The sequence below is a fragment of the Chlorocebus sabaeus genome, chromosome 11 (genome assembly GCF_047675955.1).
Source record: "Chlorocebus sabaeus isolate Y175 chromosome 11, mChlSab1.0.hap1, whole genome shotgun sequence".
NCBI lineage: Eukaryota > Metazoa > Chordata > Mammalia > Primates > Cercopithecidae > Chlorocebus > Chlorocebus sabaeus.
Window position 1 is genome coordinate 3,981,567 of NC_132914.1, and position 15,948 is coordinate 3,997,514.

General features: G+C 41.9%; 2 protein-coding genes across 3 annotated transcripts in view; both read right to left on the reverse strand.

Moving 5' to 3' along the window:
- CRACR2A (calcium release activated channel regulator 2A) overlaps positions 1–14,907 on the reverse strand; it is a 92,833-nt gene extending 77,926 nt beyond the window's left edge. For both annotated transcript variants that reach the window (XM_073020394.1, XM_007967265.3), the window contains exon 1: positions 14,827–14,907. The gene's annotated coding sequence lies outside the window, so the exon portion shown is untranslated. The remainder of the gene's footprint in view (positions 1–14,826) is intronic.
- Positions 14,214–15,948, reverse strand: part of PARP11 (poly(ADP-ribose) polymerase family member 11) — a 152,293-nt gene continuing 150,558 nt past the window's right edge. Inside the window, exon 9 of the mRNA XM_073020402.1 lies at positions 14,214–14,907. Within this exon, the coding sequence (XP_072876503.1) occupies positions 14,864–14,907 (44 nt within the window). The 3' untranslated portion in view covers positions 14,214–14,863. The remainder of the gene's footprint in view (positions 14,908–15,948) is intronic.

Sequence of the window (15,948 nt, forward strand, 5' to 3'; positions counted from 1 at the left end):
CAGGGCTGTGTCTTCGTGGCTTTTATGTGCATTGTTCAACCCACCTGCATGCAGTGCTGGCTTTGCAAGGGCTTTTGGATAACGATGGTGGTAATGTGAGCTTCTGTAAATATAGCACATGAGCAGAACAGGCTGTTGTCTTCCTGGGACCTTGCTGGGACTCTATCTGCAAGGGCTCTGCACCCAGTAGGCCCCACCCTACTCCCACCTGCTGCTCCCAGGAGACGAGATTAATAATATCTGTCATTCCTTGAGTGCTTTCTCTTGCCAGGCCCCTACCATACTTCATCCTATTGAACCTGACATCCTCCCATATGGTAAGTATAATTAGGATTCCCATCATACAGATGAGGAAGTTGAATTTTGGAGAGGTTAATTTGGATCAAAGTCTAGCACAGTCAGAGACCTCTTCTGCTACACCACATCACCTTCCTGAGACCCAGTTGCGGGCTTGCTCTTAACAGGGTACTCATCCCCAACTGATCTAAATCACCTCCCAGAGGCATATTCATCATTTTAATGGGAACGTCTTTAATTCATTCATTCATTCATCCATTCATTTATTTCCATCTACTGATTACTATGCAGCAAGCTCTGAGCTAACACTGAGAAATAGTGTTAGGTGACATAGTGAGAAGGACATGGTCCCTGCCCTTAATGAGTGAGTCTCTGAGAGTCTCTAGTGGTGGGATTTCAATAATGGTGACTGATAATGGGGGAAAATGTTTTAGATTGAGTCCTAAATAAACTCTGTAGCAATCAACTACTATTAAATAGCTGTGTGACCTGAAGTGAGCCCTCAAGTCACTCTGGGCCTGAGAAATAGTAGAGAGGATTTCTTAGTTCCAGATCTGATGCTTGCTGGCTTTCTATCTTCCCTAGACCATTTTCCCTCTACCTCTGCCCACCTGCTAACAGGTGATGCATGACATGAAAGAGTCAACTAGTAGTTCTAGAGAAGTCAGCTATGAACAACCAGCAGACAGGCACCACGTCTTATCTGATTTTACCGCCAGTTTCTAGCCTAGAATATGGTACGTAGTAGGTACTCACTGACCATTGTGTGAAGGAAGACCAATCTTTTGCTGAAGTCTTCAGAGGAGGGCCTGCAAGCATTTTTGTTTCAGGCAGGTAGCTCTATATGTGGAATTTTTATCTTATAATAAGTCTAGACTTCTGTTTCCAGAAAAGACGTAGTATCAGAGGCTGGATTTACCCTCCCAATTGAAATAACCAAAAATCCAGAGAGAATATAACTTTAAAAATTGTTTTCAAGACACTAGACATCAGGAATGAAGGATGGTAATCCTTAAGCAGGGGCAGGACTATACTGAGCTGAGTGAAGCCCCTACAGAACAGGATTTAAAAAGACATTTACTCTCAGGACCTAACCCTGAACTTACACAACCCTGAGAATTAGTACCTTCCCAAGAGTCAGCTGCTTAGGGTACAAAATCTAAGGAGGCTTTCACTCGCAAAATTGTGCATCTGACAGTGATTTCTGTCTTAAATTTTTTTTATCATAGGGGCTTCACTCATCTTACTCTAGTTCAAGCTCTGTTCCTGAGAGATAGGAAAGAAACAAAATGAGCCCCATGTTTGCCCTGTCTTATTGTCCAAAGAGTTTTTAGGAAACACAGGCACAGTTTGGTAGACTACCTATGTTGAGGAAACTCAACTATATCCTGCTTACAAGAAATGTGTTTTACACATAAAGACACAAACAGTTAAAAGTAAAAGGCTGGAAAAAGATATAACACATTAACATTAGTTAAGAGAATATTGCATATTAATATCAGGTAAAACGGATTGCAGAAGGAAGAATATTAATGGGAATTAAAAAGTCATTTCATATGGATAAAAGGTCATCAATATGCTATAATAACGCTAAACATTTATGTGTCTAATAGCAGAGCTTCGAAATACACAAAGCAAAAACTGATTGAACTGCAAGGAAAAACAGCAAAGTCATAATGATATCCAAAGATTTCAATAACTTTCTTTCTCAATAATTTATAAAACAAGTTGACAGAAATCTATAAGGATACAGATGACTTGAACAACACTATCAACCATCTTGACTTAATTGATATTTATAGAACATTCCACCCAACAACAGCTAAATATACTTTTCGAATACACATGGAATACAGACCAAGATAATCCATATTCTGGGGCATAAAATCAGTCTTAATGAATTTAAAAGGATTCAATTTGTACAAAGTATGTACTCTGACCACAGTGGAATTACATTAGAAACCAATAACAGAGAGACCTCTGGAAAATGTCCAAGTATTTGGAAAGAGAGTAACACACTTCTAAACAACCCATGGGCGAAAGAAAAAAAAACAGGAAAGGAGAAATGAAAAAGTATAGTGAACTAAATGAAAAAAAATCACAATATATCAAATTTTGTGGGATACTGCTAAAGCAGTACTAAGAAAAAATTGATAGCACTAATCATATATACTCGGAAAGAAGAAAGGGCTCAAATCAATGACCTGAGATTTTACCTTAAGAAACAAGAAAAATAAATACAAATTAAACCCAAAGTAGGGAGAAAAAAATAATAAGGATCAGAAAAGAAAAAATGAAATAGAAAACAGAAAAGCAATGGAGAAAATCAACAAAACTAACAGCTGGCTCCTTGAGAAGATCAATAAAGAGAGAAGATATAAATTACAATATCAGCAATGTGAGGTGGTATCATTACAGATACTCTAGATATTAAAAGGCTAATAAGAGAATATCATGAATAACTTTATGCCAACAAATTTGACAATTTAGATTAGATGAACCAATTTCTTGAAAAACACTAAATACCAAAGCTCACTCAAGGACAGACAGATTACATGAATAATTCTATATCTGCTAAAGAAACTGACCTGATAGTTAAACAAAAAATCTTCCCACAAGAAAACTTCAGGTCCGCAGAGCTAAATTGATGAATTCTATCAAATATTTAAAGAATGAGTAATACCAATTCTACACAGACTCTTGAAGAAAATTGAAGAGTAGGAAATGCTTCCTACCATATTATATGAGGCTAGCATTACCCTGATACCAACACTGAACAAAGATATCACAGAAAAAAATAGGCCAATATCCCTCATGAACACTGATGTAAACATTCTTTAGGAAATTGTAACAGATTGAGTTCAACGCCATATAAAAAGATGATAATCCTGACCAACCAGGGTTTATCTGAGAAAGGCAAGAATGGTTTAACATTTAAAAATCAATAATGTCATTCACCATATTAACAAATTTTAAAAGATAAACCTTTTGATCATCTCAATAGATACAGAAACAGCATCTGACAACATCTACTCCTGAGAAAAACTAAGAGAACTAGGAATAGGAAGGAACTGGCCCAACATGAAAACGGGCATCTACAGAAACAACAACAGCTGACATCACACTTAAGGGTGAAAGACCAAATGTTTTGCCCCTGGGGTCAAGAAAAAGACAAGAATGTCTGTTCTTACCACTTCTATTCAACATTGTGTTGGAGATTTTAGCTAGTTCAATGGAGTAAGAAAAAGAAATAAAATACATTCAGATTACAAAGGAAGACGTTAAATTATCTTTATTCCCAGACAGCAGGAGTGCTTATATAAAAAAACTGACTAAATTCACAAAAAGCTACCATAACTAATAAGTGCATTTGACAAGGTTGCAGGACACACACTCAGTATATGATAATCAACTGTATTTATCTATACTAGCAATAAAAAATTAAAATTGAAATAAAAATACGATTTGCAAGGGTATAAAAATAGGAGATATGAATATATCTGACAAAGGATGAGTAATTCTTATACACTGAAAGCTATAAAATATCAATGAGAATACAAAGAAGACCTAAAACAAATGGAGAGATACGCCATGTTCATGGGATTGAGAGACTCAATATTATTAAGATGTCATTTCTTCCTAAGTCCAATAGATTCATCTCAATTCCAGTCAAAATCCCACCAGGTTTATTTGTAGAAATTGATAACCTGATCTAAAATTCACACAAAAATGAGAAAAACCTACAATAGCCAAAACAACTTTGAAAAAGAAGAACAAAATTGGAAGACAAACACTACCTGATTTCAAGACTTATTATAAAGCTATAGTAGTCAAGACAGCAATACTGGCATAAAGACATCCAAACAGATAAATGGAACAGAATATAGATCAGAGAAGCCAAAAATAGACCCATGGATATAAATGATTTTTGGCAAAGATGCAAGGCAATTCAGAGGATAAAGCACAGTTTTTTCCAACAAATGATACTGAAACAATTGAATATCCATTTGCAAAAAGAGTTTTTTTGTTTGTTTGTTTTTTGTTTTGAGACGGAGTCTTGCTCAGGCTGGAGTGCATTGGTGCGATCTCTGGCTTACTGCAAGCTCCACTTCCCAGGTTACGTCAATCTCCTGCCTCAGCCTCCCGAGTACCTGGGACTACTGGCGCCCACCACCAGGCCCAGCTAATTTTTTATATTTTTAGTAGAGATGGGGTTTCACTGTAGCCAGGATGGTCTTGATGTTCTGACTTCATGATCCACCGGCTGTGGCCTCCCAAAGTGCTGGGATTACAGGCATGAGTCACTGCGCCCGGCAGCAAAGAGAATTTTAATTCACACCTTGTACCATATACAAAAAATAACTTACAATGTATCATAGACCTAAATGTAAAACCTATAAACATAAAACTTCAAGAAGGAAACATCTTTGTGACCTTAGCGTAGGCAAAAGTTTCTTGGGTATAATAACAAAAGTGCAATTCATTTGAAAAAAATATGACAAATTGGTCTTCATCAAAATTGGAAACATCTGCTCTTTGAAAGATATAATTTAAGTGAATGAAAAGTAAGCCACAGCCTGAGATGAGACAAAGTATTTACAAAACACATATCTAATACAGGGTTTTTATCTAGAACGTATAAAGAACTTTCAAAACTCATTCATAAGAAAACAACTCACTTTTAAAAATGGGCAAGGCCGGGCGCGGTGGCTCACGCCTGTAATCCCAGCACTTTGGGAGGCCGAGGCAGGCAGATCACAAGGTCAGGAGATCTAGACCATCCTGGCGAACACAGTGAAACCCCAACTATACTAAAAATACAAAAAAATTCGCCGGGCGTGGTAGCGGGCACCTGTAGTCCCAGCTACTGGGGAGGCTGAGGCAGGAGAATGGCGTGAACCCGGGAAGCGGAGTTTGCAGTGAGCGGAGATCACGCCACTGCACTCCAGTCTGGGTGACAGAGGGAGACTCTGTCTCAAAAACAAAAATAAAAAAATAAAAATAAAATGGGCAAAACATTTGAACAGGTGCTTCACCAAACAAGATATAGGGATATCAAACAACTACATAAAAAGATGTTCACCCTCATTAGTTATAAGAGACATGCAACTGAAAACCACAATGAAATACCACTACACACCTATTGGAATGGCTAACATTACAAAGATTGACTGTACCAACTCTTGGCAAAGATGTGGAGCACCTGTAACTCTCATATATTGCTAGTAAAAATGTAAAGCAGTACCACGCCTTTGGAAAACATTTGACAGTTTCTTAGAAAGTCAAACAAATGTTTCCCATGTGATCCAGCCATCCTAGTCCTATTTACTCAAGAGAAGAAAAGCGTGTGTACATACAAAGACTTGTACATGACTGTTCATAGCACTTTTATTTGTAATAGCCAAAAACAATGACCCAAATATTCATTGACAGGTAAATGGATAAACAAATTATGAAATGCCAGTTTTAATTAAAGGGAATGAACTGTTGATCCTAAGCAACAAAATGAACGAATCTCAAAATAATCATGTGAGTGACAGAAGTCAGACACAAAAGGCACATACTATATGATTTCATTTATATAAAACTCTAAAAAAATGAAAACATTTGTTAGAAGAAAAGAAGTGGGAGGAGTGAGTGGGAGGGATTACCAAGGGGCAAGAGGAAATTTTGGGGGGTGTGGATATGTCTGCTACCTTAAGTTCATGAATATGATATATGATTCCATGATAGTTTCCTGGACTTTATTTATTCATATACATGCATATATACATATATACAAATATATATTAAAACTGATCAAATGGTACACTTTACATATAACGCAGTTTATTATATGTCAATAGCTCAACACATCTATTAAAAAAAAAAGGGCCGGGTACGGTGGCTCACGCCTGTGGTCCCAGCACTTTGGGAGGCCAAGGTGGGTGGATCACGAGGTCGGGAGATCAAGACCATCCTGGCTAACACGGTGAAACCCCATCTCTACTAAACAGACAACAAATTAGCCAGACATCGTGGCGGGCACCTGTAGTCCCAGCTACTCGGGAGGCTGACGCAGGAGAATGGTGTGAACCCAGGAGGTGGAGCTTGCAGTGAGCCGAGATCCTGCCACTGCACTCTAGCCTGGGCGACAGAGCAAGACTCTATCTCAAAAAAAATAAAAATAAAAATAAAAAAAGAAGAAGAAGAAGAAGAAAAGAAAAGTAGAATGGGTCTGGGTCAGAACCTTCTTCTGTCTCCCAGGCCTTGCAAATCTAGTCCAGTCCATTGTATTTATCCCAGGAGCCTGATTCTGCCTTTTACATTCAACTCCAGCAAGGAGGAAATGGCTGAAAATTAAGCAATTTCCCTGTGAAAACTTTCAGTCTGTTTGTGGAGGGAGCTAAATAAACCCTACAGATAAAGAAGCAGGCAGAGCCCCTTGTGAAGACCACTGATCTAACACGGCTTCAGCCTCTTCTCTCTTACCCTGTGTCCCCTGGCTAGACCTGCAGTCTTTGCTGAGCATCTGTGGCTTTCTCAAGAGCAGCGGAAAACAAAACAGCAGAAGTGCTTCTACTTGAATTTCCAAATAAAGTGGAAGCCCTGCATGAGCTCGGCTGTCTCCCATTTGGATGAAGCCCAAGGATGCCTTAATCTCAGGGCTAGACATAGCTTTTTGTCTCAAAGATTTTCCATTAGACCAACAGACAGTAAGTACATCCATAAAGGAGGAAATGGTGGAGTATATTCTAAAGGCAAAGGGAAAAGACCACCACAAGGAGAAAAGAGAAAATACTTTTTATCTGCCTGACTCTGTGAGGGTTTCCAGGCCACTCTCCTCCCTCCAGAATGGCTCCAAAAAGCCTTTATAAACGGATGGGAATTATCCAGTCCTTAAATATTTCCAGGAAGATTTCCCGGATATCCAAGGTAATTCTAGCAGCTTAGTAACTGCTACGATCAGAAAGTTCATAGATCAAACTTAAATCCCTTCTAAGGGTTCTAAGCTAATTTTCTCCTTAATCTGGGCTCAGGAGAGACAGAGAACAGCTGGTCTCTCTTTCCACACCACACCAGTGGCAAACCTGAAAGCAGCCGCTAAGTCATCCAGATTTCCCTTGAATCTCTCCTGCAGCACAGAGTTTGGAAACGGAAAGGCCAAAAAGCATCTCCAGGACCCATTCACATCTCTTTATTCACCCAGGCTTCAGCGGGAGGGATCCTCCATATGCAGCAGTACCCTGAAGCCCCAGTGATTAACTCAGAGCTGGCGATGTCTGATAAAGACAAAGAGATAGGTGGGTCTCTTCAAACTGCAGAGAGGCAGGAGGACTGGGGATCAGTATCTGATGTGGGTGCAGTCTTGTGGGACAGACCCCTTAAACTGTGGGGTCTGCGCTAACTCTGGATAATGTCAGAATTGAATTGACTTATAGGATACACATTTGGTGTCAGAAAAAAAGACACTGCAATATTTAACAACCAATTTTCCGGGTTGGTGTAGGGGGCAGCCCTGATTTGTAGCATCTGCCTATTTCTGTGGTGTCAATATTCCCACTGTGACCAATTTCAACCTACCAATCTATTGGCTCTCACCAAGAAAGAGATTGAGTGGCTGATGTTTCTGGGAAAGGGAATCTGCATCCCTAGTACTGTTTGCATAGGTGTTAGTAGCTGATACCACTTTAGAATGTATCCCCTCAACCCTAAACGTATAGAGCAGGACCCGTTATTAAATGACTTAGTGCTTGGGGGGAAAGGCGGGGTTTCACAGGGGGGTCTCACCAGTTCTTCATGTCTGTGCCTCTTCTACACACCCCATGACCAGGGCAGGCCCTCGAGTGGGAGCAGGAGACAAGGCAGACGCAAGGACCCTGATGGTGAGGAACAGAGACGCTGAGCTGCATCTCACCGGGCTCCTCTCACCATCCTCTGCTCAGGAGGAAAGCACTTAGCACAGGAGTCAAACCCAGCCAGAAATAAGACTTGTCCCTGTTCCATATGAGAGTATTATTTATTTCTGTGACACATAGTGAAGTTAGGGGGCTTTGGACAAATACCACCCCTTCTCTGATAGGCCTCTTGCTCTGGTGGATAAGAACATAAATTCCAAGGCCAGAGTGCCTGAGTTAGCTGTAAGACTCTGGCAAATTTCTTAAGCTCTCTGAACTTCATTTTCCTCATCTGTAAAAGGAAGGGCCAGGGTAGCAACTTACGTGTGTCAGCTATTCCTTATTTATTTAGAGAGGGAGTCTCACTCTGTTGTCCAGGCTGAAGTGCAGGGGCATGATCTCAGCTCACAGCAACTTCTGACTCCTGGATTCAAGCAATTCTCCTGCCTCAGTTTCCCAAGTAGCTGTGGTTACAGGTGTGTGCCACCAAGCCCAGCTAATTTTTTTTTATTATTTTTAGTAGAGATGGGGTTTTACCATGTTGGCCAGGTTGGTCTTGAACTCCTGACCTCACGTGGTCCACCTGCCTCAGCCTCCCAAAGTGCTGGGATTACAGGCATGAGCCACCGCACCCAGCCTGTCAGCTATTATTATTATTATTGGAATCAAATTGGCTTCTTCCACCCCAGATTATATTCTAACAAAACGAACGAACAAAAAAGCAAACAAACAAACAAACAAACAAAAAATACATGAAGACAAACAACCACGAGGCCCCAAAATCTACCCTTGACTTCCCCAGCTGGACAGGACTTCCTGGGGTGATCTTCCCTACCCCAGGCCACCAAGAAGGTGAATATGCCCCACCAACCATATAAAGGGGCAGGTGGGTGGAGGTGCATTGGACTGCCTTTGAAACAGGCCGTCTTTCCGTTCTACAGCCTGCTGTAGCTTCTGCCATGCTCCACCCAGCATCCCTGCTCCTCACATTAGGTCCAATTTTCTTGTTCTAGCCTCAAGGGAGACAGGGAACAGCTGTCTCCTACCTCTGTAAAATAACTCTTCCAGGTCTGGACAACTATTATTAAACAGCCCCCTTCACACTTCTCTTGCTCTATTATAAGATACATTAAAAGCCTTGATAATGATTTGCGGTCTCTGTGAGATGGTTGCTGTTCACCCTAATTCCTTCAATAATTAGTGGTTGTAAACCACTTTGAAGATAAAAAGCATTTTATAAGAACTAAGTCCTATTATGATTAGCTTTCCAACATTTCCTTGCTGAAGCCAGTAAGAACATCAAAGCCAAACACAGCCACAGCATGGTAGCTGGTGGTTAATTAGATGTATTTCAAGGCGTCTGGTATATATTAAAGAAACTGCTGCAAAATTTATCAACATTAAAAAAGTGTCTGCTTTCTTCCCAGGAACAAGCTTTTTTTTAAAGGCTGTCAGTGCTGATGCCTGCAAGACAGGAGCCTGAAGAGGACAAATTGCTCATGTATCCCCTGCGCCTGGAAGAAAGACAGAGATATAATAATAACACCCAGCTTGGTATAACATCCTTTCTTATCGTCGTCTCTACAATTCTACGTATACCAGATCTCCTTTTGTTTTGTTTTTGCAATTATGCGGTAATATAAGCAAGTAAAGTAACACTATCCCCACTGTATAGATAAGGAAGCTGCACATGACGATGAATTTTAGAAGCAGATCGGTGTGGTGTACCTCGACAAAGTCAGGGCTGAAGATCTGTTATCAAGGTGGTGTTATCGATGCTCCACTCAGACACCCTTGAATACTTTTTGTGGACCCTCCCTCAGCATCTGTGTGCTTTTGCTTCTAACTCTCTGAACCTGTAACTCTTAGAAGGTGGACCCCTGAGCTATTGACCCACTTTGTCCACACGGACAGAGCCAGAAGTGCCTGGAAGTTTCCCCCAGCCCTCTAAAGAGCCCTTATCCAAAGACTGACGGGCGTGGAATTAGGAAAGCCCAGTACTCTTCCCTCCAGTGGGGACAAACTCTGAGTTGTGATTTACACTCTAGAACACTTTTGTGGGGACAGAGGCTGGAACTTTGCTGAGATCTCACTCTGTGTGGCTTTCTCCTCTCTCCCATCCTGCTTCCCCGTCCCTTATCAGTTCTCCTGGGAGCATTTTCTTAATAAATCGCCTGAATATGAATCTTCCTCTCAGGGTTGGCTTTCTGGAAGCCCAATCTAAGATAATTCTCTTGACCCAACATTAATGATGACATTTCGTATATTTATTAGGTGATACATTCTCCCAGATTCCCTTAGTTCCAAACCTTCCCTTTCGAGTCTCCAGACCTAAATATCTATGTTTTCTGTGTCTGCTCCTATGCCCTTAACTCTTCGCTCTCTATTCTCAAAGCCTCTCTTTCTCTTGGATTATGATGTTCCAACTCTTTCTGGAAAAATCGTTGCAATTTCTCCAGCTATGTGGAAGGCACTGAACCAGGGAGCTGCTGTGGGAGATACAGAGATATATTTACAACTATGGTCTTTCACAATGCACTGACAGTCTAGCAGGGGACAACATACAAACAGCAGAGGTAGACGAGGTGAGAAGAGCCACGTGTGTGCGCGCAATAAAAACTGTAGGCACAAACAACTCTCAGGGTGGTCCCCAAAAATAAAACTACTCTCCAGTCATTCTCTACACCATACAATTTTGACTCATTTTACTTAATTTTTGAAGCTGAAGCTTCTCTCAAATGTTTGAGAAAATGAAAGTCAGCTATGGTAGAGATAATCCAAATGAGTGGATAATCCAGTAAAGAGGAGCTTTTATTTAAATCTGCTTTGCATTATTCTTTACAGTAGCACCACAGGAAGCTGTTTCAGAAAAAGTTAAGTAATTTATTGCAGGAAAACAGCTAATTAATGACAGAGCATGAATTTAATCTTAAGTCGGCCTGACTCTTTACAACCTCAGTTTCTGGCCGGGTGCAGTGGCTTACACCTATAATCCCAGAACTTTGGGAGGCTGAGGTGGGTGGATCACCTGAGGTCAGGAGTTCGCGGCCAGCCTGGTCAACATGGTGAAACCCTGTCTCTACTAAAACTACAAAATTAGCTGGGCATGGTGGTGCAAGCCTGTAATTTCAGTTACTCGGAAGCCTGAGGCAGGAGAATCACTTCAACCCGGGAGGTGGAGGTTGCAGTGAGCCAAGATTGTGCCACTGCGCTCTGGCCTGGGTGACAGAGCGAGACTCTGTCTCAAAAAAAAAGTTAAAAAGTAAATAAAACCTTGGTTTCTTTATCTGTAAAATGAGGCTAATGATTCTTACTTGCAGAATTGTTGTTAAACAAAAATAATGCACCCAACATATAGAAAATACCTGATACAATACGGACCACATGGTAGGTGGTTGTTATTATTATCGTTCCCAGATTTATAACATGATTGAACCAGAGGTATTTTGCATGCACATTTTAAAGGCTTCTAATGTGTACTACTAAACTGCTTTCCAGAAAATGGTTAAGCAAAGCCCTAAGAAGACTGCTAGGAAGATCTGTCTAAAATGAGACCTGATCATGCCTCCCCACTGTTTTCAGTATCAATCTTAAACACATGGGACCACTACTACTTCTTTAGAGTAATCGCCCTCTTCTACCACATTCACTTCCTTCCAAATTATTTCCTGTTCTCTCAGCTCTTTTGTGCCTTGGCATCTTCCAATATATAGCTCAGTCATCAGGCATGCCCTTTCCGTGTGTCTGTGCTAAGTCTTACCGGTATTTAATATCTCACTCTATTCCAGCTGATATAACAAAATATCATAGACCGGATGGCCTATAAACAATAGACATTTATTTCTCCCAGTTCTGGAGGCTGGAAGTCTGAGATCAGGTGCCAGCATGGTTGGGTTCCGGCGAGGGCCCTCTTCTGAGCTGCAGACTGCAACTTCTCACACTGTTCTCACATGGTAAGGAAGATGGGAAGTTGGCCGGGCGCAATGGCTCACGCCTGTAATCCCAGCACTTTGGGACGCCAAGGCGGGTGGATCACGAGGTCAAGAGATCCAGACCATCCTGGCCAACATGGTGAAACTCCGACTCTACTAAAAACACAAAAATTAGCTGGGCATGGTGATGCGTGCCTGTAATCCCAGCTACTTGGGAGGCTAAGGCAGGAGAATCACTTGAACCCGGGAGGCGGAGGTTGCAGTAAGCCAAGATTATGTCACTGCACTCTAGCCTGGCGACAGAGCAAGATTCCACCTCAAAAAAAAAAAGGAAGTTTACTAGGGCCTCTTTTATCAGGGCACTAATCCCATTAGAGTCCTCAAAGGCCCTATTTCCTACTCTCATCCACTTGGGAGGTTAAGTTTCAACATAATGAGTTTTAAAGTGACACAGTTACGTCCATAGCATTCCAACCCTGATTTTCCCAGCTCATATCCTTCTCACATGCAAAATACACTCATTCCATTCCAACAGCCTCAAAAGTCTCAACTCGTTCTAGCATAAACTCAAAGACAGAAAGTCCAAAATCTCATGTAAATATCATGTAAATCAGATATAGCTGAGACTCAGTATCATTCATTCTAAGACAAATTCCTCACCAGCTGTGAACCTGTGAAATCAAACAGGTTACGTGCTTCCAAAATACAATGATGGGACAGGGGCATGACAGGTGTTCCCATCTCTAAAGGGATAGGCTGAGAATGTTCCAAATCTTTACGTTCTCTGCTTTTGACTCGCAATGTCATCTTAAGTCATAGTCCTCCTCTCAAATTTTACTATAAGTGGTCGAGAGAAATTAGGCCACTCCTTTAAACTTTGCTTAGATATTTCCTCAGCCAAATATCCCATTTCATCACTCTTAGGTTCTACCTTCTACAAAGGACTGCTGTAAGCACAACTCAGCCAAGTTCTTTGCCACTTTATAACAAGGCTGGCCTTTCCTCTCGTGTCTAATAACAAGTTCTTCATTTTCATCTGAGACCTCATCAGGAAGGCTTTTATCATACATATTCCTACCAATGTAGGATGACTTACGTCTTGTTTAAGACTGAGGCCTTCTCTACAGCTCTTCTGTTCTCCTTCTGAGCCTTCACCAGAACCACCTTTAAAAGTCAGTTCATGGCAATGTAGGCTTTTTCTAGCATGTGCCTCAAAATTCTTCCAGCCTCTACCTATTACCCATTCCATAGCTACATCCACATTTTTAGGGATTTATTACAGTGGCACCCCACTCTGGGTAACAAATTCCGGATTAGAGTTTAACATACAAGATGTTATACTGAGGTGGAGTAAAAGGCCATCCAAAGGGCTAAATTTCGATATTTTCTCCAAGCCATAGTCTTGTGTGAATCACTATGAGTTTGGATAGCACATTATTCTCATGGATTTTAGTGGCTGGTAGAAAATGAGAGGAAAACAAAGATAACAATGAATCTAGCCTGCAGAGATAACCCCACTTGGTATCTTAGCCAGAGTTCCCAATTATTTCCCCATCAAACCTCTAGTGTTCATTCCCTCTCCCTTCCCTATTCTTGTCCTGTCTCAACCCCATCTGTCAAGAGGCTAGCAGGAACATAGTACCATAGAAAGGTTCAGGCATCAAAAATAAAGTTCAAGTGGGAACTTCGCCACCCTGCGACCTTGGGAAGTTGGCCACTTCTTTTGTTTTTTAAAGTGGGAAAGCAGTTTCCTCCCTGCCTATCTGTATTAGGTCATTCTTGCATTGCTAAGAAGAAATATTTGAGACTGGATAATTTAAGAAGAAAACAAGTTTAATTGGTATATGGTTCTGCAGGCTATGCAAGCATGGTGCCAACATCTGCTTGGCTACTGGGGAGGCCCCAGGGAGCTCTTACTCATGGCAGAAAGTGAAGCAGGAGCTTGCATGTCACATGGCAAAGCAGGAGCAACAGAGAGAGAGACAGTTGGGGGTGAGGTGCCACACACTTTTAAATGACCACTTATTATAAGAACTCACTCACTATGGTAAGTACAGCACAAGCCATGAGGGATGGTGCTAAGCCATTCATGAGGATTCACCCCCATCAGCCAATCACCTCCCACCAGGCCCACCTCCGAAACCAGGGATTACAATTCAACATGAGATTCGGGCAGTGACAAATATCCAAACTATTACCATATCACTATCCCACGGGAAGTGGCTCAGATGAGACAGCAGATGTGAAAGTGAACAGTGATGCTATACACCAATGCAAACACACCCTCCTCATTGCCAAGGGAGGCTGGACAAGAGGGAAATGAGGATTGGACAGGCTCCACAGTGGAACTGGCTCTGTGAGGGACCAGTGGCTGAGGAGCAGCTCTTTGCAGAGAGAGGTCAGTAAAGGTTCCAGACCCTTGTGCCCACATGTAAAAGAGCTGGGCAAAGTGGTGAACCCTCTCTCCCAGAGGCCTCCCTTAAATGAACTTAAGTGATACCCCAACAAGGTGGAATAGCCCCTCTGTCATCTAGTATTTTTAAAACTGTCCTCAAGAAGCTGACGAACTCTGTTTCTCAAATCTAAGGGCCCACTGCTGATCCTCATGAATATTAAAAAACAGCTACAATAGTGCTAATAAGGCAGGGCCTGGAGTTGGGGTCTGGGGTGGGGGCAGATCTAGTACTCTGCAGCCTGTCGCCTTTTGTTCGCTCACTCACCTTGCAGCTCCTGGCTCCTCAGAGGACCTGCAACTCTTCACACCTGGAGGGTACTTTGGCCACTGGTAACTTGAATTCCACCTGGGAAATACACAAGAGATGCATGACACCTTGTTTTCCACTGAGGGTTACAACAGAAGTGGCTTTATGGGAATTTTGGGAAAACAGGGGAAACATCCCTCCTGCCACATTGCAGTGTTCTGGAAGAAAACAGGCCTAACTCATCCTCTTCCAGGTTTTGGAGAAGAGGAGGGAAGATGAAGGAACAGCAGTGAAAAGTCTGCTTAGTGACCCTGAATCCAGAGGTTATGTCCAGCTTGATGGGAGCAGGCCCTTGTGCATGAGAAGGGCGTAGCCTCAGGGTTAATTGGACACTGCCCCCCACAGAGCTCCAGCTCCAAGCAAGTGCTCTTGAAATTCTTTCCATCCAAATCCACAGATGCTGTCTACGCCATAGGAGCTCACCTTTGAAGACAGCAATGTAAGCACTATGGCAAGAATCACTGCCCTCCCTAAGAAAGAAATGCAGTAGGAGGTACAAGAAAGCCTAGGGGCTACATAAGGAGGGAAAGCTGAAAGACAATGGAGGAGGGACAGGCTTTGGCACAGGGAAAGGATGGGCTTCCTCGCACAGGACAGTTTGGGAGTGTTATGACTGAACCTGGAAAGCAGTTTTGGCCACATGTTAAGTAGCATGGTCTGAGAACGTGCTTGAAATGACTGAAGGGAGTAGTAGTGATTACAAAAAGGGGATTGGGACTATCTACTGTATAACGCCAAAGCTCAAACCACAGCTAGACCTGGAAGTCCAGATGTATATCACCAAGGAATCTGGCCTCTGTGCCTCTCATATGCACAATTCATGGGAGGCAAATATTCATCAGGTGTTTCCTATCCTATATGAGGTAACACAGCGCTTGTCTTCATTCATTTGTTCAATGAATATTCACTCTGTGCAGGCACTTTTGTTAGGTGCCAAAGGCAGCAACAGGCAAATCCTGCAAGGTATTGTCCTTGTGAGCTTATATTCCAGTGGCCAGTTATTTCCAGAGACAAATAAAAATACGCAGACCAAATAAGCACTTTTAGATAATGAAAAATGCTGGAGCGAAGTAACTCCCT